Here is a 22,852-nt window from a genome sequence, read left to right on the forward strand (position 1 = left end):
CAATATTTCACTCTTTGAAAAAGCTCACATTGGAGCGAAACTAGTTAGAGGATCCTGGCAACCATGGAGAGGAGTTACTTTTTCCTGTGAAGTCCACCATTGTTGTCCCATACGCTTGTACTCACTGCCAATTCCGCCAGAGACATCGATTACACAGGCGGCCACTACACGGACACCGAGTTCCAGCTTTGTTGTTACCATCAACTGTGCAGCGGGTGAGAGACGCAGCACAGTACGCCCCACGGACACACCGCACTAGCCGGAGGTGAGACCACCCACTGCTGCGGGTGAGAGACGCAGCACAGTACGCCCCACGGACACACCGCACTAGCCGGAGGTGAGACCACCCACTGCTGCGGGTGAGAGACGCAGCACAGTACGCCCCACGGACACACCGCACTAGCCGGAGGTGAAACCACCCACTGCTGCGGGTGAGAGACGCAGCACAGTACGCCCCACGGACACACCGCACTAGCCGGAGGTGAGACCACCCACTGCTGCGGGTGAGAGACGCAGCACAGTACGCCCCACGGACACACCGCACTAGCCGGAGGTGAAACCACCCACTGCTGCGGGTGAGAGACGCAGCACAGTACGCCCCACAGACACACCGCACTAGCCGGAGGTGAGACCACCCACTGCTGCGGGTGAGAGACGCAGCACAGTACGCCCCACGGACACACCGCACTAGCCGGAGGTGAGACCCCCCACTGCAGCGGGTGAGAGACGCAGCACAGTACGCCCCACGGACACACTGCACTAGCCGGAGGTGAGACCACCCGCTGCTGCGGGTGAGAGACGCAGCAGTACCGGACTGACATCACACTGCTGGTTTTCAGGTGGTTCTCTTACCCGGCAATTCATCTTGCATTCACCGCAAATTAGCAGGTAGCAGCACTGGGGGCAGTGAACACTTCACGGAATCGTCCCTCAGTCTCCCTGCTTCTTTCCATCTTGCTACAAAATATTTACTGGAGTCCGTGAGTACCACATATGTGGAAATATTATCCCTGCTAAATAACCAAATACGCTTGGAGACCGAGTAGTTTATTGGCAACCTGGTGGACAATCTATATTCATATATTCACATATGGAATTTGAATAAATCCCGGGGACATTCATTTTTATTTTATATAATTTTTAGGCATACTGTATATATTTCGTATTATTTATTTCTATGTATATTTTTGATCTTTTTTATTTATTTTCATTAATAATGTTATAGCTTGCATATAAACCAACAGAAATAGGTGGCCACCTAAATTATATGAGCATTGTCCATTTATCCATTCAATATTCAATAATATTTTATATTGTGCGAAAATTATTTATTGTATTTTTTTATATGTTTTATAAAGGAGATTTTTTTACAAATCATTAAATAATCATTTATTAAAAATTGTGTGGAACGGTGACTCAGCCATATTGCACAGACAGACAAAAGCGCAGACACTGGGATTTTTATCTCTCTTTAATATTTCATTTTGTGCCAAATTAGGTATGAAAATTGACAAACATTTGTTTTCATCATAATGACCTGTAATGTTCCCTTATATAGAAAAAAAAATAAATCTTTTTTTTCTATATAACACATTTTTTTATTTGAATTGATATAACAAATGTGAGGGACGCTGGTATTTTTAGAAGATATTTTGAACATCTCACAGAAAAGGGTTAAGGAGCTAGAAAGGGGGTATTGGTGGCAGTGTGGGGATCTGGGAGGGGCAGTAAGCTGAAGCTTTGCTCTGTCATTGGCTCTGGGTACATGGTTTGGTTTCTCGCTTTTAAAAATATACCCAACGTGGCTTCAAGGCACCTGGTCCTATTGGGAGACCAAGGACTATGGGGGTTATTCTCATCCCCTTTCTGTGCCCGTGCATACGCTGGGTGCGTGTGGCCACGGAGAACAGACTGTTGCGCCCTTGGGAACACCCAGCGTTTCATGGGCGTTCCCATGGTAAATCGGCCCGTGACGTGGGTGCCCGCCCAGTTCCTGTCAAATGTGCGCAGATAGCTAAGCTGACCCGAGAGTCACTTTAGATATGGCATTCCGCAGGCCGCATCTGGGGACTCGCAAGGCTGCCTATGCGAAGCCTCATGAGTCAACCAGAATAAGGGCCTATATTTAGAACATTAGGACTTCCCTGGGACAACCCATCCATCTGCCCCTTGGACAAATACTTTTGCTTTGCAAAAAGACTAGAATTTTATAACGTCTTCAAAATGACCAGCCTTGGCAGCGTTTAGCATTAGTGCCCAGTAATATAAGTAATGATGTAACACGCCAGCAGTAGACTGATGCCAACAGTAATCTACCCAATAGGTCTGCAGGATTACCCAAGTAATTATATACGAGTGTCTGAGTGACCGGTAACCCACAGCAACGCCAGGTTGTAGTGTACAAGCTTCAGGCTGGCTCCCAGGCAAAAGCAATCAATGCTGGTATAAGAGAAAGCTGGAAGCACATAGAAAGCTCATCTATAATTGCTCCACACTACAAGTGCTGCTGCTGCTGCTGTATTCCCTTCCTGCCCAGTGCAGCCTGTCCGGCTATACAGTCACTGAACGAGTAGAGTGCAGATTGCTCATGCTTGTGGAGGTGGCTTCCTCTGGGTCAGCAGACATTTTGGGGGACATTTACTAAGATGTGTATTGTACTTCACTTGTGATGTTGCTATGGGCAACCAATCAGAATCTACTTCTTATTTAGCACCCTACAACATCACATGTGAAGTAGAATACACATCTTAGTAAATGTCCCCCTTTGAGTCGGCCCCTAGCTAAAGATCCACTTATCAAGTCTCTTCTTAGGTTCCTTGCCTAGGTGCCACTCATAGCAATGAGATACAGTCACCAGGTCGACTGCTAACAGTAGACATGGCTAATTTAGACAGCGTCGGAAGGTCAACGCAAGCATTAGTCCAACAATGGGAAGGTCAACAAATTTTTAGAGCCAACTTGTGTCGACAGGCGGTATTTCATACCCTGCCATCCACTACGGCAGGCCTGGCCAACCTGTGGCTCTCCAGATGTTGTCAAAACTACAAATCCCATCATGCCTTGCCACAGTTTTGCTATAAGGGAGTGTTAAAACTGTGGCAAGGCTTGCTGGGATTTGTAGTATCACAAAATCTGGGGAGCCACAGGTTGGCCTGTCCTGCACTACGGCATAGCCACATAGATTGTGGCTAAACCCAACCAAACTAAAAGGCCCACGCGAAAAGTCCCATTTGAGTGCTCAAACGAACGCCTCCTCACAGATTTCAGGTCTCTGCCCCCAGTGGCTGCGGCTGAACAGCGCTACATTTGAGTAGCTCCACTGAGCACCCTCTAGTGCTGGGGTAGCCAACCCTGGTCCTCGAGAGCTACCAACAGTGCATGTTTTGCAGGTCTCCTCACAGAATCACAAGTGAGCCAATTAGATCCATCTGTGTATCTTTTAAAATGTGTCAGTGATTAATGAGTGCAGCTGTGCAGCAGCTAGGTTGTCTGGAAAATGTGAACTGTTGGTAGCTCTCGAGGGTTAGGGTTGGCTACCACTGCTCTAGTGGGTGCCGGCAGTGTAAACATTTAAATATGGCCCAATGAGTCAAGGCTACACATTAAAATGGATAGTACTATAGGCATTGTGGGTATATAATCCAAGATTAATTGATCAAGGTTAATTTAGCCTTTTGTTAAAACATTGAACCATCCTAGAGACTACTTCGAAGATCCCACCATCGCAATGCAGGTGACTGGAAGGGTTCATGAGGGCAGAATTAAGACGACTGCAGAGTCACGCAGGATACAAATTCATTTGTAACAAGTGGATACAGAATTTCTTTCCTGTAAACTTCTAGAGAAGAATTAGTGGGAATGCATTTTTGTTTCCTATTTGCCTGTTTTTGACAAAGGCCACAGGAAAAGCAACAGGAAACCCAGCGCTGTTATTCTCCCCCCAAAGTGCTATTTTTTATTACCTACATTTAGCAAAAGTAAATGCAACAAGTGCACTCAAGGCTTAATTGCACGCAGAACCCAGTTTTACATTTACCAGAATAGAAAAGAATGTCAGTGCTTGGAAGTACAAGAAAAGCACCGTACAAGAAAAGCATCATTTTATAAAATCAAACACCGGAAACAAAAACTAGGTGGAAGATGTTTTTCATTTGTTTTGAAAAAATAAAATAAAAAATAAAAAAACAACCCAAAACAAAAAGAAAACTCAAAAAAGTTGCTAGCACATTAAAAACATTACAGAAAAAATAAACATATTTACATTTGTTTTGATTATAAATATACATTATATACAAAACAATGCTATAAAATGTAAAAAAGTTCAGTGCTTTTGATTCAACATTAAATTACTGAAATGCCAAGAAAAAATAAAAAATAAAATAAAAGGGACGTAAACTACAGCCAAACATTTATTATTGAATCTAAGTATTGTGTTGCTGATGCAGCCTTTAAGGCGATGATAGAATTATAGATGTTCTAATGAAAACGTACAAGGGAATAATGCGGTTCTAATTAATAATATTTTCCATCATTCTTTAGGATTAGGATTAACCAATGCTTTGGAACAGGTCGTTGTAGCTGTTTATATCACAGCTGTCAAAGTCAGTCTTCGAACATTGAAATATTGCAACCACTTGTAAGTATGGATAATATTGCAAAAACATAAAAAAAAAAAAAAAAAAAAAATTAAATATCCTGAAGCTCTCAAGACATAAAATACTGGAACGAGGCCTTTCTACCCCTGTTAGAACACAACAAAAAATAAAAAAAGTGTATATGCAGAGCAGCCACTGACTTAACAATAGGTATTTTGCAATGGAAATCCATAATAAAAACGAAAAATTAAGTCACTTGAGAGTTCGGCGTTATGGCAAGGATGGTCGTGTATATAAATAGGAAAAAAAAACCAAAATATTGAATTCAAATAATTTATAACTATATGTAGTAGGAACGCTATTTTGGGTACTTGTTACATTTACATAATATTAAGGCTGTGATGAACAGAAATGATACCAATTGATATAGTGTTCTCTGTTTAAGTAGAAAATAAAGTTCTAAATCACAATTCTCAGTAGTGCAAAGATTATTAAAAAAAAAGTGGCCAGCTTGATTGATTGGTCACGCAACGTAAGGCATTGACTAGAGTTTGCTGGCCGAAGACTCACACAGACCTCCAGTCTGTGCGTTATATTTATTAACAACATTTAATAGCAATGTCCACATGTCACTTTCCATGAGTCTGTCCCAAAGTCTTATAGCAAGATGTAGAACTTAAAAAAAAAAAAAAAAAAAAATTGTCTTAGCTTAATACTGTTCAGGTATTAATGGGAAAGCAGTGGTCAGCCAACACAAAGTAGACTTTTGGGACATACGTTAGGCACTTCTTAACACAGTAGGACAACACTAGGACCTTGATAGAAAGTTTCATTCTGCATAGGAAACGGATCCCATTCTCCTTCTTGGAATGTACGCTCTGTGGCACGGCCTGCCAACATCCATTGCTGTCAGAACCTTTTACATAATGAGGTGGAGTGTAACGTCTGAAAAGGACACTTTAAGAAACGAGCGCGCAATCACAACGGGTCTGTCTTTCATATCTTCAGGTTGCTTCGATTTCTTCCAGTTTTGTTACATTCAGTTGATCATATTCCTAAAACTCTAGAGCCAGGGACTGAAGTCCATCGCGTCTCCTGCAAATTCACAGTCTGTCCCCTTCGGCTCAGATTATCCGATCTTCTGAAAGCAGCAAGTTTGTGATGAAGATCACCTCCAGTCCTTAATTGTAAACATGGCGTGCCTCCTCTTCGCGGCCCTCAAGAGAACGCCAAAGTTGCACTTCTGAATGCTCAACTTAAGGGTTACACCTGGAACAGAAGAAAAAGCCCAAAAACGTTAATGGGGAATATGGTATTTTGTTAGTAGCTTAGAACGTTGTATTTAAGTACATCATCCCATATGCGTTAAGGGGTTTACTAAAGCTTCTACAAATAAGTGATGTTTCCCATAGCAACCAGATTCTGTCTTAGTTAGTAAGTCTACCCTTAATAGTCTGATGAAGTTTGCAATCTACCAGAACATGCACAGGGGCACATTTAGGGGTGATACTGCCCTTAGGCTTATTAATGTTAGGGACCCCTCTTCCCCCAACCCCAGGTTCTGGCGAGACTCTGCCCCCGTCAGCTACACATTTAAAAATGTAGGCTTTTGCTGGGTTCTATCCTGGGCTAAGAAGCTCCTATTCCAGGCATTCAGATTGGCCATGCACCTGCTCCGGGGACTCTCCCAGATTCAAGTCGGTTACACACATTTCCACCTGTGACTAAGTAGGCGTAACTGTTCTCAAGTATGGACGTGCCAATGGAAGTAGCTGCAGGGGTGCACTGATGAAGATCTTGGCCATTAAACTAAGCATACAGCTAGCAACAGCCCAACCACATAGATACTGGGAAAAATATACACTGCAGCCCCCTTCTATCATTGTTAAATTGTAAAAACATTTATCTTATTTATAAAAAAAACCACACATTTGTTGCACTAAACCACAGATTCTCAAATTCGGTCGTCAGGACCCCACACAGTGCATGTTTTTCAGGTCTCCTCATAGAATCACAAGTGAAATAATTAGCTCCATCTGTGGATCTTAAAATGTATCAGTCAGTAATGACGGCACCTGTCGGGTGACCTGGAAAAAGGTGAACGGTGTGGGGTCCTGAGGACCGAGTTTGAGAACCCCTGCACTAAACCTTTGAACGAATGCAAACATGCGTTATACACAAGAAAACCATGTGACCTCATTTATAGGGAGGGACATTGAGTCACGTAAGTGGGTCGCGGTCCATTCCAACGCTGCAGACCGGAGCCCCAATGAAAGGTTGTGCCCTATAATCTAGCAGTTCCATCTCTGGCACACGTAGTATCACCTTCGCTTGGAAATCCTATCCCGCACGCACTCTACAAGCGATGTTCTTACCTCTGTAGCTATCACACATTCATTCCGCTCCTCCGCTATCACGTAAATGGACTGGTACATGGAATCCCGCGGGGAACATATCGTTGATATTCTACATTCTGGTTTCTCACTGTACAGAGAAAGAACAAACAAAAACTCCTTTTAAAAAACAGGAATAAAAGCTTCTAGTAAAATAATGCATTTCATTTGCTACATATATAGTTCCAGATGGGTTATTTAGCCATTACTACTGTGCAATGTAAAACAATAAATCAGGTTATGGGACGAGATGTACTAAGCCTTTAAAATGATAAAATAGAGAGTGATTTACCACCAATCAGCTCCTAAAGGGGGTATTCAATGTCGGGTGCTATTTCCGACAGGGGAAATAGCACCCGTCACTTCAGACAGCATTGAAGGCGGATCTCGACAAGTCGGATTTGTTTTGTCGGAAATGGCTGGATTGTCAAGTTCACAGCGTTTCCAGACAATCCACGGCAGATTTTGACACTCAGACAGAACATTGAATTCAGCCTGTCGAGTTGCAGGCGAGCTGGCCAAAAACGTCCCAGTATTCCAACTGTCGGGACGTTCCAACAGTCAGAATCCCACATTGATACCCCCTAAATGTCATTTGTCAAACACCCCCTCTAACATGGCAGTTAGAATACAACTAGCTGGTACTCTCGCTCTAGTTTATAACTTTTCAAGCTTAGTACATCTGGCGCCGTAAGAGGAGACTGCCGCTCCTCCTCTCACTGCCGCTCCTCTCACTGCCGCTCCTCTCACTGCGTGGTCAGGGAAGGCTTCTTAGCAGCAGGGCTTCCAGCACATGGCAGTGAGTCCTGGGGTGGGGAGGGAGGGAGGCTGATGTGCAACTAGGTGGCAATACAGTTGCTGGTGGTACTGGGCAGGGGAAATAAGGGGGAAGGGGCACCAAATTTGGGATACACTCCTGGCCTTGTTCTATAACGAACTACCATTTGTAGCAAGAAAATAATGGTGGTCCACTGGTCTATGTACTACGCCTCTGAGAGAGAAAGTGTTTGAAGATAAAGCACCAGCCATCAGCTGCTAACTGCCATGTTAGTCAGTTTGGACAATGGCAGTTGGGAGCTGGGTGGCTGGTACTCTCTCTTTTCCCAGCTTAATACAGTACATAGATCCCTTCGCGTTACAATTTTCTACAACATTTACCTCTAACTGGAACCCAATTGAAAACGCCTCTTTTAAATGTAATGAAATCCTAGGGTCACTTTCTGCTGTTAAAAAGTGGCAACTCTTATACAAGCGCCAAATCACCGGCTCCCTGCGACGGGCTGCATAGTCACCCAAAATAGTTTCCCATATGTGTGATACACTGAACCCCACCCATGGGCAACACTAAAATATCCACATGAGAATGGTGAATTAGAAAGAAGCAGTATTTGGCTGGCCACATCACAGTACCTCAACATTTCTACATTCTCTACTGGGGGGGGGGGGGGGATTCTATTTACCATAAATAACTCTTGGGGTGTATACAACAGGCATTAAGCCCACTTGTGACCCATGCTTTCTGCCAATAAAAAAAAAAACATTAAAAAAAAAAAAAGGGTAGTACCGCAAGTGCATAACTTTGCAGCTAGTTGGATACCCCCCCAGTGTCTTTGTTGCAAAAAAGAAGTACAGAACATGTATTAGTGCTGTAAAATAGAATTCTTTGCTCACCTGTGTAGATGGAGAGGGAATTTCTCTTCTTCTAAACATTTTTCACTATTATAGTATTTGTCCCCTTTTCCAATCCCATTACTAACACCAATAAGTCCACTGCTTATGTTACAGTCCAAGGTGTGGTTTTTAAGCTTGTAGTTGGACTTCTCTAGACCACAGTCCACCTCCAGGTCCTTTTTTTTGTTTATATTCTTTAATTGTGAGGCCGGTATCAGATTGTCTTTCTGGAAATCTGATAAATTGTTCATGGTCTTTGTGTCCTGTATCGGCTGCTGACGGAAATGTCTCACCACCACAAAAATCATACACGATAAAACCAGCAGCCCCACCATGCCTGCACCCATGAACACGGCAACCCAAGGGAATTCCAACGGCTTTGTCTGGCCAACCGGAAGTTCACAATGGCTTCCCGTGAAGCCAACGGAGCAAACGCAAGCAGGGCTTTCATAAGGCACCGGAAGACACGATCCTCCATTCTTACACGGATTGAGGGCACATCCATCTCTGGCTTTTACATCACAAGTCTTCCCGGTTAATCCTGGTGGACAAATGCAGGCGTAGTCACCGGGAAGGTCATAGCAGGTTCCTCCATTTGAACATGGATTCTTTGCACACTCATTTATATTAATTGCGCAAGTTGGCCCGGTATATCCTTGACGGCAGCGGCATAATGGGGTGTAACCGAAGATGGAACACTGACCACCTGTTGAGAATGATAAATATTTAATCTTGTGCACTGTGTTGGACTTCGTAGCTAGCACATAACATTACGGCAGTGCCAAGCCTTTAAGCCAGCAATGCAGGGACAATAAGCCGTCGTAAGCAAGAGAAACCAAGCAGGTGTCATAGGCATAAAACGCACTACTATATATTTCCTTCACATATGAAACTTAAGGGAACCTAGGAACAAAAACGATCGGTATTCGGAGATGAACAGGTGGACGGAATCTGAAGCTGGGTACACGTTATATGATGTCGTTCGTGAAAAACAGCGCTATCTACATTGTTTGAACTCCCAGGCTAACAATCTAGCACAAATAATAAGAGATATCTTTAAGTGACGTCACCCAAAATTTTTTAGAATATTATATTACACACAACAGCAAAGGCCGCAATATTTGTGCACCTCATAAAAGGGCCAGATGTATCAAGCTTCAAAAGAGATACACTGGAGAGTGATAAACAGCCAGCCAATCAGCTCCTACCTGCCATGGTACAGGCTGGGTTTGAAAAGTGACAGGTAGGAGCTGATTGGCCGGCTGTTTATCACTGTTTGAAGCTTGATACATCCGGCCCAAAGTGGTTTATAGTATCCAGGTAGCAGGCGGACTGAATAAACTTTACAGTAGTGAGACCCGGGAGTCACCCTATATATCAAACTTTGTTATACTGGGGTTACCGTGTCCTCATTGCTCTAAACGCTGGGGGTCATTCTGGTTTACTCGTACAGAGTTGAATTTGGCACGTTCCAATGTTTTGGAGACCGCACCTGCGCATAGGATATTATGCACATGGATATTTGGCAAAGAAGAGAGTGTTTGTGGTGCACTTTGGGTAGCAATTATTAAAATATAAACTAATTACATATAAAAAGTAAAGATTCATTACATCAGCGACTTAAACTATTCGTAGATTTTTTATAAAGAAAATTATGATTTAAAATAAACCGTGCGGTCAAACCACTTGGTGAGTGTCTTTGGTTTCCTTTTTTGTCACAAATAATCAGACTAGGTAGATCATTTTGGGCTAGAATGTTCGGTGTTACAAGTATCTTGATTCTGCATCCATATATCGATAAGTCTCTGATACTGCTTTAGCACAAGCTCAGACTTCACATGAATAGTAACTGGTCAGTATTATGGGATAGATCCAGTGTAACGGACTTGTATGTTGGCCCAATGCCCAGGTTAAACTAAAGGTGCGATAGGCATTGCGCGTCTTGTACTAGATCCCATGTGTTTTGAACGCGATGCAATCTAGTTTTTTATAAAAAAACACTGATGTAATGCAGCTTTACTTTTATATGGAATTATATAGGTCATTAAATAAAAGTTATATTTTAATAATTTCTACCCAGAGTGCACCACAAACAGACTCTTCTTTTCTTTGCCAATATATCCAGATTACCAGTCTGAGGCTGCACCCCTGAAAGAGAAGTAAATTCCGAATATAATCTAGAATTAGGGGCTCTTGATCGACATAGAGAATTTGTCTTTGTGCCGGAAGTCTCTCTATATTATGCACAAGGACAGGGGTCATCCATGGGAATACCCAGCATTTTATGGTCTTCCCCGTGAAAAGGCTATTAACCCCTTGGGTGGTATGCCGCAGCGGGCTGTCCTGGAAAATTTCCGGGCATACCACAAATATGAAATATGTGCGCGCCAGTGGTGTCCAGGTGTGCACCACTGGCACACCACCTCTTGAGCCCCCCTGTCACATCCGAGCCCCCCCAATCACCTGTGCTCCGGCGATCGTACGCCAGAGCTCTTCTAACCCCTGCCGCTCCCGCAAAGCCTCTAGCCACTTGTCATTTTGCAGCAGTGATGTAGGCGGCAGGCACGGGGATGTTCGGGGCGGCTCCGGGGGACTTGGAAGCACTCAGGCGCCCGAGTCCTCCCGAGCCGTTGCGAAACCGAGCCTGCCGCCTGTGTGTTGATTGACAGGCAGCGGCGGCAGGGGAGCTTCGGCGTACTAACGTCGGAGCGAAGGTGAGGAGGGGGGGGGGGGGGAATCCTAATGATCTGTGGTGGGCTTTGCTGGGCCAGGACAAACCTGCCCTGGTTGGTTTGTCCTGCCCCAGCAAAACCCACCCAGCAGACACAAGGCCACCCAGCGTGGAAGGGCCTGCCCTGCGATCACATGACAACGGTCCAGACCCGCCTGCGTTGTCGGGAGATCTCCCCCAAAACATCACCACTCCCTCTACGCCCACTGTCAAAGTGCATTCTTCTATAAAATAACCCACAACACAACAAGCTGTATAAGCTGACACCACACACACACACACACACACACACACACACACACACACACGTTTGCTTATAAAATACAATTATTTTCTTATAAACCATTACATCAAAAAAATGTAAAAGGGTGAAGCTATGGAGGGTATGTACTAAACAGTGGGTTTTCACCAATTATCCGAGGCTTGGGTCGCCAAGTTTAAAAGAAATAAAATAAGGAGGCATTCTTGATGTGTGTTTACTGTCTTTCTAAACATAGTGGTCAAAGCCCAAGGACAGGCCTGGCCAACTGTGGATCTCCTGCTGTTGGGAACTACAAGTCCCAGCATGCCTTGCCACATTTCAGCTATTCAGAAGCGCTAAAACTGTGGCAAGGCATGCTGGGAGGAGTAGTTTAACAACAGCTGGAGAACTGTGTGGGATGTGTCGGCAAATGTTATTCAAAAAAGGAGACTGGTCCCAGAATACGCACCATTCAGACAGGGGTTGCTGGTGCACCGGTCCACTTTCTTTTCGCAGTTAGATCCCGTGTAACCTTGCGGGCACTGACAGGCGTAGCTGGCACCATTTTCGCGCTCTCTACATGTGCCACCATTAAAGCACGGGGAGTCCGCACAATTTAATACACTGTGTTCACAATGGGTTCCATAGTATCCTTGGGGACATTCGCACACGTACCCGCTCTCCACATCCTAGGAAGAACAATCAGGATAAATACTGAAGTACTAGTACTGCATTATTATGACAATCATGGCGTTTGGAAAACTACAGTAGTGAGGAAGTGGGTGAGCGTGTATAATAAACAGAGGAGATCTGTGCCAAAAAGCAGCACATCTACAGTGTGCGTGTAAGTGTTTATAGTACAAACAGCTGCGAGAGATTCTAGTTCCAACAAGTTGACAATACAGCGCAAGAGCAACACGGCCTGACAACCACACAATTAACCCTTGTAATATCAAATCTACATGAGTGATCATTTAGTATCCACACTCAAATACAGACCAACGGGGGTGCTTCCAGCCTTATAAAGAATGGAGACGTTTCCCATAGCAACCAATCTTAGAACACTCTTGATATGGTTCGCTCTATGGGCCAAAATTCAGCCAATAGCAGGACAAATTTGTTCTCAAAATGGGCAAAACCATGCTGCACTGCAGGTGGGGCAGAAATAACATGTGCAGAGAGGCATTCTGGGGTGAGGAAGGGTGGGCATTGAGCAGCGTTCCGGAAATTGGTATCTTCCAATGCAGATTACCGGACATTTAAAGTCCTTACAACCCAACCATCCCGAGTAATCTGATTTGACTTGGATGCACCAGGATACGGAGTTGAATCATTTGATATGCACTTTTAGATCTGTGTGCGACTGAGTCTCTGAATCTGTACAGGAAGTGCTACCCTGCAGCGGTCACTCCGTTATATACAGACAGCACACAGGTATACAGATATACAGGTGCTACATAACAAATTAACCAGCACAGCCTCCTGGAGTGTCCTGATCCTGCATCGCATCTACAACGCTTTAAAAAAAGAAAAAAAAAAAAAAGCCAGCGCTATTGCAATTAAGTTAACGTTCCCCTAAAACAGGGATGGGGAACCTTCGGCCCGCCAGCTGTTGTTGAACTACATATCCCAGCATGCCCTGCTAGAGTTTTGCAATTTAACCATGCTAAAACTGTTGCAGGGCATGCTGGGATGTGTAGTTCGACAACAGCCGGAGGGCCTGACCTAAACCTTTCAGTGGATCACGTTTCTTACCGTGCAGCTGCCTCCGTTCCGACAGGGGTTACTGTCACACTCATTGATCTTCTCCTCACAGTTCACCCCAGTATATCCAGCCCGGCAAGAACAAGTGAAGCTACCCTGTCCAGTGTTCATACAGGTGGCGCCATTTTTACAGGGCTTGTGGTGGGTGCAGTAGTTTAAATCTGCAGGAGACAGAACAGAATGGCCCTTAGCAGTTGTACATGTATTCTTCTGGGCTAGAAGTGCAGGGAATAGAACAGATGAGGTTGTGGGCCAGATGTATCAAGCTTCACAAAGGGATAACATGGAGAGTGATAAACAACCAGCCAATCAGCTCCTACCTGTCATGTTACAGACTGGGTTTGAAAAACATCAGGTAGGCGCTGATTGGCTGGCTGTTTATCACTTTTTGAAGCTCGATACATCCAGTCCTGTATGTACTAACCCGCAGAGAGAGATAAAGTACCAATCAGCTCCTAACTGCCATGTTATAGGCTGTAATGACAGGATCAGATTACTTTATCTCCACACTTGATCGCTCTCCGAGCCTTAGTACATAGGAGATCTATATAACGGATTTGACATCACACTCACCTTGGTCGCAGAATAAGCCCCCCCATCCTTCGTCGCATATACACTGCCACGGTGTCTGGCACGTGCCATGTCTGCAGCCATTGTGGGGAATGCACTCGTTGCAGAAACGACCTTGCCACCCAGGGCGACATCTGAAAGATTTTAGAAAAGGGTGTCATCTTACAGCAAATATATATGTACATACAAAAAGGTATGAAAGGTATATGTAGCCAATATAAAGCAGAGTATTGTGACGACAATGACCTCGTGTATAGCCATATACATTACTATTATGTGCAAATACAGATTTTAGTGATAAACAGGATGTGATCTGGGGACATGTAGAGTTCTCAGCATTATTTCATACAAAGGATTACTCACTTTCCTGCGATAGGATCTTAGTATTCGCTACATAATTGGAACAAACAATAGATTGAACTATTGCTAATACTTGGTTCATTTACAAATGCCAAGAAAGGTACTGCAGACCAACAGCGGCATTGGTAGTTCTCCTGCCGGGACTACGTGTGTAGGAGGTGGCGTGATCTCTGCACTACTTGTGTGTGGAAGGAGCGATAGAAACAGGGCTACTCACGAGCATTCTCCTGGGCTGATGCAGAAACCATTCTGCTCGCTGCACCCGTCCAGACATATTGCTGCAGAAACAGAATCAAAGAAGATGGTTACTATATTGTAATATTCATCATTACAGTATATACTCAGTACAACTTTAGAAAGTAATACAGTTAGCAGTGAGGGTGGGATCACAATGATATGGCAAAGACGGCAGCCTTCCTCCAGAGTGGTCTAGGGATGACCATCGGTGGTTCCCATCGCTAGCGATACTGCAACCAGCCATCGATCGTAATAAACCATGTGATGGGTGACCATTGATAGTGTCACCTATCAATGGTCATCCATTTTCTTTGACAGATTGGCCCGTGGGCTTTAGGGGTGTCAGGGGGCGGAGCTAAGTCCCGGAACTTTGGAAAAAAAAACAAAAAACATAGTTTTCCATTATTGATGACAAAAGTATAAACATCGGCCATAAACCATTGATGGTCATCCCTACAGTATTCTAGAGGCTGCTATTCTAATCACCCCCCTCCCCACAGGATCAGACATATCCTTGAGCCAGCGCATTGGGTTGGATGCCAGTCACATACGATATTGCACTTTTCACGCAATTTATCGGTCCGATGGGTCGAAACCGTGCGAAAAACCTTTAGCGTTAAGTTTTATGGATTATCAAGACCTGACAAGTACATTGGCGAGGCCAATGTCAACACAACACACCAAACAATCGCTATGAAGCCTGGTTTTAATGCGAGTAAGGGGCCAATAAGCAATACACCAGTATAAGATGCACCCATTTTAAAGGGATTTAAATTTTGCATTTACTATTATAATGGCAATAAATAGCAAAATACAGACGTCTCTAATGCGGGCACCAATTAGAGGGGGTCCCCTACCTGAGCCAAGCTACAGGGGTAGCACCAGGACCCCCCCCCCCCCTCCCCTAACCTGTGGAAGTGGGAGCAAGCAGCCAGTTAATGCAGCAGTGCCACGCGTGTGTGACATGGATTTTGCACGCTTACAAGGGCCTCGTTTAATGCCTGGTTGGCTCTGAACAAGGAGCGATCATCCCCCCCCCCCCCCCCCCCCCCCCCCCCCCACCAGCCCCCAGCCCCCGCCGCAATCAGGGAACAGCTGCTACTGTTGTTGCTGGTCTAAGCCATCGCAACCCTCCCCTCTTATGTACAGCTGTTCTCTCAGCTTCGTCCCCTCGGGCTACAGCCAACCATAACAATAACGAGGGACGCGTGGCGCACGGCACAAGCCCCGGGGGCAGAAGCAGCAGCAGCAGGGCACACGCGTGCGACTTCACAGCGACTGCACTGCGACGGCGCCGCGCGGACACGCCCACTCCGCTGCTGCGCTTCTGTCTGATCGTGCAGAATACCCAGGGACATTAAATGGGAGGATAGAAGGCAATGGGGGAAATGGTTTTAATGCACCCCATGCCTTCTAGGGACTAGCCAATGGACGATCATCTCAATAGTACGATATAGGGAGCCCTAAAATACCAGTTAAATGCCCTAAACGCAACTACAGGTCTAATCGGTAAACTAGAGAAAGCTGCAATTAAAGTACAAGAGATCCCAGAGCAAAAATTGTTCTCAAAATAATCAAAGCAATACATAAATATCAATAAATCCCAAAATCTAGATTTAGGATGTGAAGTATCAAAAAAAATGGCACATTGTGGTAGATGTATCAAGCCTGGTGAAGAGATAAAGTAGTAGGTCATAAACACCAGCCAATTAACTCCTAACTGTCATTTTTCAAACATAGCCAATGGGCTGGTGCGTTATCACCTTCTACTTGGATCACTTTACCAGGTTTAATACATCTGCCCCATTGTCAAATAGGTCCAAACAGTTACCATGAAAAAAAACCTAAAATATAAAAAAAAATTATGACAAATTCCACTTTTGTAAGGAACAAATGGAATCTGCCACGAGATGACATTGTGGGCGCAGCCCCAGTAGGCGGCATAGTTAAAATGTCACATTACTCCTCTAAAAATGTCACCTGTTGTTAATTTAGCTTTTGTCACCAATTACGCTGCTGGATTTTGTCTAGCAGTGGTTTCCAAAATTGCTTCAATAAATAAATTCCATTTAGCAAAAACCTCTTCATAGCAAAAAAACAGCTGATCAAGACGGGAAAGGACTTTTGGAAGTTCTAACCCATGCTTAAATGACAGTATATAGTTTCTGGAGGGCCAGGCGTGTCCAAACTGTGACCCTCCTCCAGCTGTTGTGAAACTACACATCCCAACATGCCTTGCAATAGTTTGAGCATTTCCTAATAGCAAAACTGTGGCAAGGCATGATGGGACTTGTGGTTTCACAACAGCTGGAGGGGCCATAGTTTGGACATGCCTGTAAGACTAATGGTCCATGGAACAGTCAGCCAGACAGAGACATAATACATGACTGAATGTTTAATTCCATTTCAAACGTCAGTAATTGCACACAAAAAAACAAAATACAAATAAAAACAATTGGACTGGTCATCCAATGAGGAAAACTTAAATCTCATAAGAGTTCAAGTCTACTGTACATATCATTGTACATATCATCCACTAATCTCAACAAGGTGAGATCAGTCCCAATACATGAACATCTTAATAAATTGACCACTTAAGTTTCTTAGTAGCAAAATCAGAAGTTCTAGAAATCCACATGGCCAAGCTGATGATCAACAGCCACATCCACCATTGTGACCTCTGTTACTTCCTGTGCTCCCGATATAAATCTGTAGATTACGCACAATATTCAGTTTTGGATTTTGACCTTTCAGCACACGAGTTTATATGTAAACACAACATTGTATTACTGTTGATTTAAGAACAATGCCCGTCTCATTCACTTTGTTTCTGTCTCATAAAAGGAACAACTTCAGATCGGACATGTTAACAGCATGTGCGCCAGAGGGTCCCAGAGTGCAAGGCATGCTGGGAAAGCATGCATACAACAGAATAAGATTTTACACTGGAAAAGGAAATCCAATTCATTTGATGAATTGCCATTCATTTCATTTCAGGCGAAGGGCCCTGGGCAGTATGCAAGATCATAACAGCCAGCTCTTTCTCCAGCAAACGCACAACACTTTCACATTATAGATGTATTGGGCCAATGAAAAGACATCATGGGCATTTAGTCCCCCAAAATGCTAAATTGCCCATGTAACATTGGACATCAGTCAAGAAGTGGAGGCTGGAGAAAGACAATTATCCAATCATTTAAAAGGACACTTCTAGCAGAACTGAAATGTTGAGGCAATTCAGCAAGGGGAAAAAAAAAAAAAAAAAATTTAGGAAAGTAATTCAGGAAAGAAAGCTTACGTTTTGAGCAATATTCTCCTTTCCATCCCTTTAGACAGGCCACGCTGCCGTTAGAGTCACATACGTAGTGTCCAAAACGATCATCCCGAGGTTTGCAGAGTCTAGAACAGCTTTCGCCATAGTAGTGCTCACTGCAGACTACTCGATAGGAGTATCTTAGCTGCGTCTGCGGTTCCCCCGACATCACATCCCTGGACCATTCTTCACCAACATTAAGGGGTTTTTGGATTGTAAATTGACTGACCAACATTTCCTTCTGATCTAGAGCTATATAGAAAAAAAAAAAAAAATTAAAAAATTAGAAAATTAGAAAAAACCCATAAATACCAGGAAACAAAAGGATTTCAGTAAAACACACACATTGTGATTAATAGTTTAAGGAAGTTTGCCCGCTTTACTTGATCGTGGAATTTCTGTAGTGTAGCATTTTGCAATAAGAGTTTTTTTTACAAAAAGTCCCAATGCATTGACCAGATTATGGGAAACCTAGTCTGAGAGCTACATAAAAGGCTAGGGTTACATAGAATTTCAGATAGAATTACAAAAAATTAAAATTTAACAAAATTTTTTATTCAAAAATTACATATTTCACAGCGAATATGTACCTAAAACTGAAATAAAACATACATTTAGAAATCACATATTAGAAAGATATTCTAATAAATGATATAGATGATCGAATTCTTATATTTTGGTTGTACGGGGACTACGTTATCATAACAAAAAATTACAGAGACTCCAAGGCAAATGAGCTCGTAATCGGTTTGTGGCCTCAAGAAATGTTTCGATGTGAGAATTGTTTTGTTGAAATATTCTCTTCCTCTATGTCAGCAAAACATCCAAAAGCCATTATTTCTTTTCCAAAGGGCGGAATTTGAAAAAGGTGTAAAATACAGGAAAAGGCAGTCAGGGAGATTTGGCAGCCTTCTGGTTTTCTCACCAAAGAACGGACTTCTTTCCCACGCCAAAAATAAACTGGAGGAAACGCAATTGTGTTGGGAGATTAGGTACGTAGGGCCAGGAAAAAATAATAATGTATACGATATGTGTAGTATCAAAGCAGCAGCTTCGGTTTGGTCTTTAAACTGGAATTTTAGGGTTTTTAAGTTTTTTTTTTTTTTAAATTAAAGTTCACATTTATGATACTTTAGAAACATGAATAAAAAATATCGATGATCAGAACCTAAACAGTGAATTGAAAGCTCATTGGTGGAACAATGGCGCCACCTTGTGTTTCTAGATCATGGGTTTCATTTACCTGTAGGTTTATGGAAAGCTTCGATGATCAGGGAAAACGTTTTCTGAAATAATGAAACAAAAAACAAAAACATTACTTAATATAAAAAGGAACGGCTAAATAAAGGATAGATTTTTGGTATTTTAAAGAAAAAAAAACACGGAAATGGCAGCAAAACTTTAATTTTCTTCAGTGGTCATGCTTGCCTTTGCGGTTTAATTTAATCTAATTGCGTATAGCATTACTGCCTAGATCTCAATTAATTCGACCGTCTTTCAATTATTTTCAGTAGAGGGGGTGGGGTGAAGGATTCGGCCAGATTAGTGTGTCTACTGCCAGCAGACTTTGAACCCATTTGAAGTTGCTAACATCTGTTACAATTGTACACATTTATTGGTTGCTTAATATGAGAGAGAGAGAGAGAGAGAGAGAGAGAGAGAGAGAGAGAGAGAGAGAGAGAGAGAGAGAGAGAGAGAGAGAGAGAGAGAGAGAGAGAGAGAGAGAGAGAGAGAGAGAGAGAGAGAGAGAGAGAGAGAGAGATATATATATATATATATACACACACTAACGAGCAGGGCCCTCCTCCCTCATGTGCTTTTCCATCTTTTACTTAAACCATATTTGATGGCACCAATTCCTGACAGTGTCCTCTGCTGATGTAACCATGTTTATGTACCCTGCACTTGTCCTCTATAGTGTTTTAATGCAAGTCACTGTTTTGCTTATTCGTTTATGTACTTTGTAATTGGGCGCTGCAGATCCCCTGTGGCACCATATAGATAAAGAAAAGGGATAATAAAGAGTCATCTGACAGGTACAATTGTGCTGCATTCTGTGGTTATTATCCCAAAGCAGCCAGGTGGTTCTAGATAACTAGACACACACATGGCAAACCAATGAAAATCAAGTAAATATAGAAAATAATAATAATAATAATATGATGATCGAAGCAGCATAGTTTGTGGCGGGGCACACAATGGGACAGGGTGGCATGTGATGGCACAGGGTGGCGAAGGGTATGCAATGGGACAGGGTGGCATGTGATGGGACAGGGTGGCGAAGGGTACGCAATGGGACAGGGTGGCGAAGGGTACGCAATGGGACAGGGGGGGGGGACGCGATAGGACAGGGGGCGAAGAGTATGCAATGGGACAGGGTGGCATGTGATGGCACAGGGTGGCGAAGAGTATGCAATGGGACAGGGTGGCAGGTCGGGCATGTGATGGGACATGGGCACGCAATGTGACAGGGGGGCAGGGGCACGCGACGAGACAGGGGGGCACGCAATGGGACAGGGTGGCGAAGGGACAAGGGCTCACGCGATGGGACAGGGTGGCAGACGGGCACACGATGGGACAGGGTGGCAGACGGGCACACGATGGGACAGGGTGGTCTTACCGGCCACGTGAAGTTGAAGGGCAGCCTGATGGGATTGCTGAAGCCTTCCATGTTCCCTATGATGGGGCCAGAGCCCAGCACTGGGGTAACCACACTGCCAAAAGTGCAGGAGCCTGGGGACACCACGGTCTGATAGTGCTTTAAGCATATCTTGAAGAAGATCCTGCAGCCGGGCAGGCACGATGCCCCACTCGCCAGCCTCCCATTGCCATGAATAAACTCCTGAAGTTCCAGCTGGAAGACCCCGGAGCTAGACACCTTAGAAAAAATAAAAATACACAAGACCCCCTGAGTGAGATCTGCCAGGAACACAGGTGCCCGTGAGGAACCCAGAGAGCTCCCAATGGCCATTTACCTGCTGCAATATCAGGATGAGAAACGTCAAAGCGCAGATGCGGCTGGTTCCCATCCTCTCCCCTGTCTCCTGCGCTATGTACAAGCCAGCAGCACCTGTATCGCCGCAAACCACCAGAGGACCCAAATAATTCCACTGGCAGCTGCTACTGTACAAAGGTGGTATCCAGAGGCTCAGTAATCCAGCGTCCACCCTCCTGTAGTCCCCCGTGTTCCAGCGATGGGTGGGATAGCGCCTGCACATACAGGAGCGCTGTATCACTGCGTCTGCTCAGCTGTCAGGGGACAAATGCAGCGGCGCTTGCCTGCCAGCGACTTATATAGCGATGCGCTGTCACTGGCCGCCTGCCCCGCCCCCTTCCCCGGGTATCTCCCATACACACTGCTGCTGCTGCCGGGGCCACCAGCCAGCCTGGGACAAAGCCACACATCTGCTGCCCTATAGTACCCCCCTCCAGCATGGCACTGCTGCTGGCTACTGGGCATCTCACACCCATGTTATACTCTGCAGAATCATAGCAATCACATGCAGGGGTGTAGTGCTGCTGCTGCTCAGGCATCTACATGATTGCATTGTATACACCTGCCAGACCTCATGTTCTGTGTGTGTGTAATTTATATATATATATATATATATATATTATATATATATATATATATATATATATATATTTATTTATTACACACATACACACACACACACACACACACACACACACTTATATGGTTAAATTGTAAACACCTGCCAGACCTCTCATTTGCATACATAGTATAATATATAAATACATATACTATATTATACATGCACACTTATGATATTTACAATATGTGATTATTTAAAATTTAAAAAAATATATCTATATATATATATATATACACATATCTATATATATATATACATATATATATATATATATACAGAGGCAGAACTCTGGGAGGCAATGGAGTCATCTGCCGCCGGGCTCCTGCTCCCAAGGGGGCATCTCTCCTCCCCTGTGAGTTTGAATAAGTTAATTGAAGGCCGTCAATATCATTTCTGTGGCTGACACCCCCTCCTAACATCATTTTTGCAAGTGTCACCCTGTATTAGAACCCATTATCTGTCTTACTGGAGACAGACACCTTACTGATTGAAATACCGGGGGGCACCAATATTTATCTTGCCTCCGGGCAACTGGGACGAACTTACGCCACTGTATATATATATATATACACACACAATCTTATACCATCATGTTTATGAGGCTGTATCCTGCCTGGACTTTGCATGGGGTTATCAGTGCACAGATAGGAGGCTGATGCTCCTGGCTTAGTGGCGTGTGCTAGTACAGGCTCCTGGCTGATTGCAATATGGGCTTATTGTTGAGTCGCGTGTCTCTCATTAAATCCAGGCACATAGAGGCCTTTCATGTGCTTGTTAAAAAAAAAGGGGGGAGGGGGGAGGAGGAGGTAGTTTGGGCAGATAAAGCTTCAGCTGTATGGTAATGAGGCTTGGCTTGCTTACTACCTCTACCATAGCTCATAAAGCAGTAAACCTATTGATTTACCTGTGCAACATAACTGCTTCTATATTATACTGTACTGCCCCTGTATGTAGCGATATCATGTTTATCTGCAGCGACATTTCCCTAAACATCATTAGTTATTATCTGCTGCTCTGGGGACGTTACACATTTACCAAGTCCCTATCGATACCGTCCTGTAACGTAGTTGGATCTCAGTTGTGCTCCATGGAAATGTCTGAAATGGAATTATTAATGGTATTTAATGTAAACCCTTCCAAATTTACTTACTGTAAAAAGTCTAGACTAAAGGGGCATACACATGGGGAGATTTGCTGAGTGATCTGAGCAATGTATATCGCTCAGTGCACGGTGATGTGTCAGCGATGTGCTGAGCGATCTGTCAGGGCCGGTGTTATCCGGTGAGAACACTGACCCTGACCGGCGATATTACTAGATATATCCAGCATGCTGGATATTAATCACGGGGTGCTATGGCCC

General features: G+C 44.0%; 1 protein-coding gene across 1 annotated transcript; it reads right to left on the reverse strand.

The window, feature by feature from the left end:
• Window positions 1-4,182: 4,182 nt before the first annotated feature.
• DLL4 (delta like canonical Notch ligand 4) lies at window positions 4,183-21,282 on the reverse strand. Its single transcript, XM_083167803.1, has 11 exons — window positions 20,851-21,282; window positions 20,496-20,753; window positions 19,119-19,161; window positions 17,861-18,127; window positions 14,543-14,603; window positions 13,969-14,099; window positions 13,387-13,556; window positions 12,101-12,320; window positions 8,660-9,365; window positions 6,971-7,079; window positions 4,183-5,864 (listed from the first exon to the last, which is right to left on the reverse strand). Exons 1-11 carry the CDS (start codon window positions 21,091-21,093, stop codon window positions 5,859-5,861), a joined length of 2,214 nt encoding a protein of 737 aa, XP_083023929.1. The 5' UTR covers window positions 21,094-21,282; the 3' UTR covers window positions 4,183-5,858.
• Between the last annotated feature and the right edge of the window lie 1,570 nt (window positions 21,283-22,852).

Source organism: Crinia signifera, chromosome 12, assembly GCF_055691185.1.
Source record: "Crinia signifera chromosome 12, ASM5569118v1, whole genome shotgun sequence".
NCBI classification, from domain to species: domain Eukaryota; kingdom Metazoa; phylum Chordata; class Amphibia; order Anura; family Myobatrachidae; genus Crinia; species Crinia signifera.

What these genes read in the sequence shown, in the direction of transcription:
- DLL4 (XM_083167803.1), bottom strand. Translation starts at nt 21,093, where the DNA reads ATGTGCAGGCGCTATCCCACCCATCGCTGGAACACGGGGGACTACAGG. An exon ending in GGAACGGAGGCAGCTGCACG is followed by an intron (nt 12,321 to 13,386) that starts GTAAGAAACGTG and finishes TGTTCTTCCTAG; the next exon opens with GATGTGGAGAGCGGGTACGT. An exon ending in CAGCAACCCCTGTCTGAATG is followed by an intron (nt 9,366 to 12,100) that starts GTGCGTATTCTG and finishes CATTCTCAACAG; the next exon opens with GTGGTCAGTGTTCCATCTTC.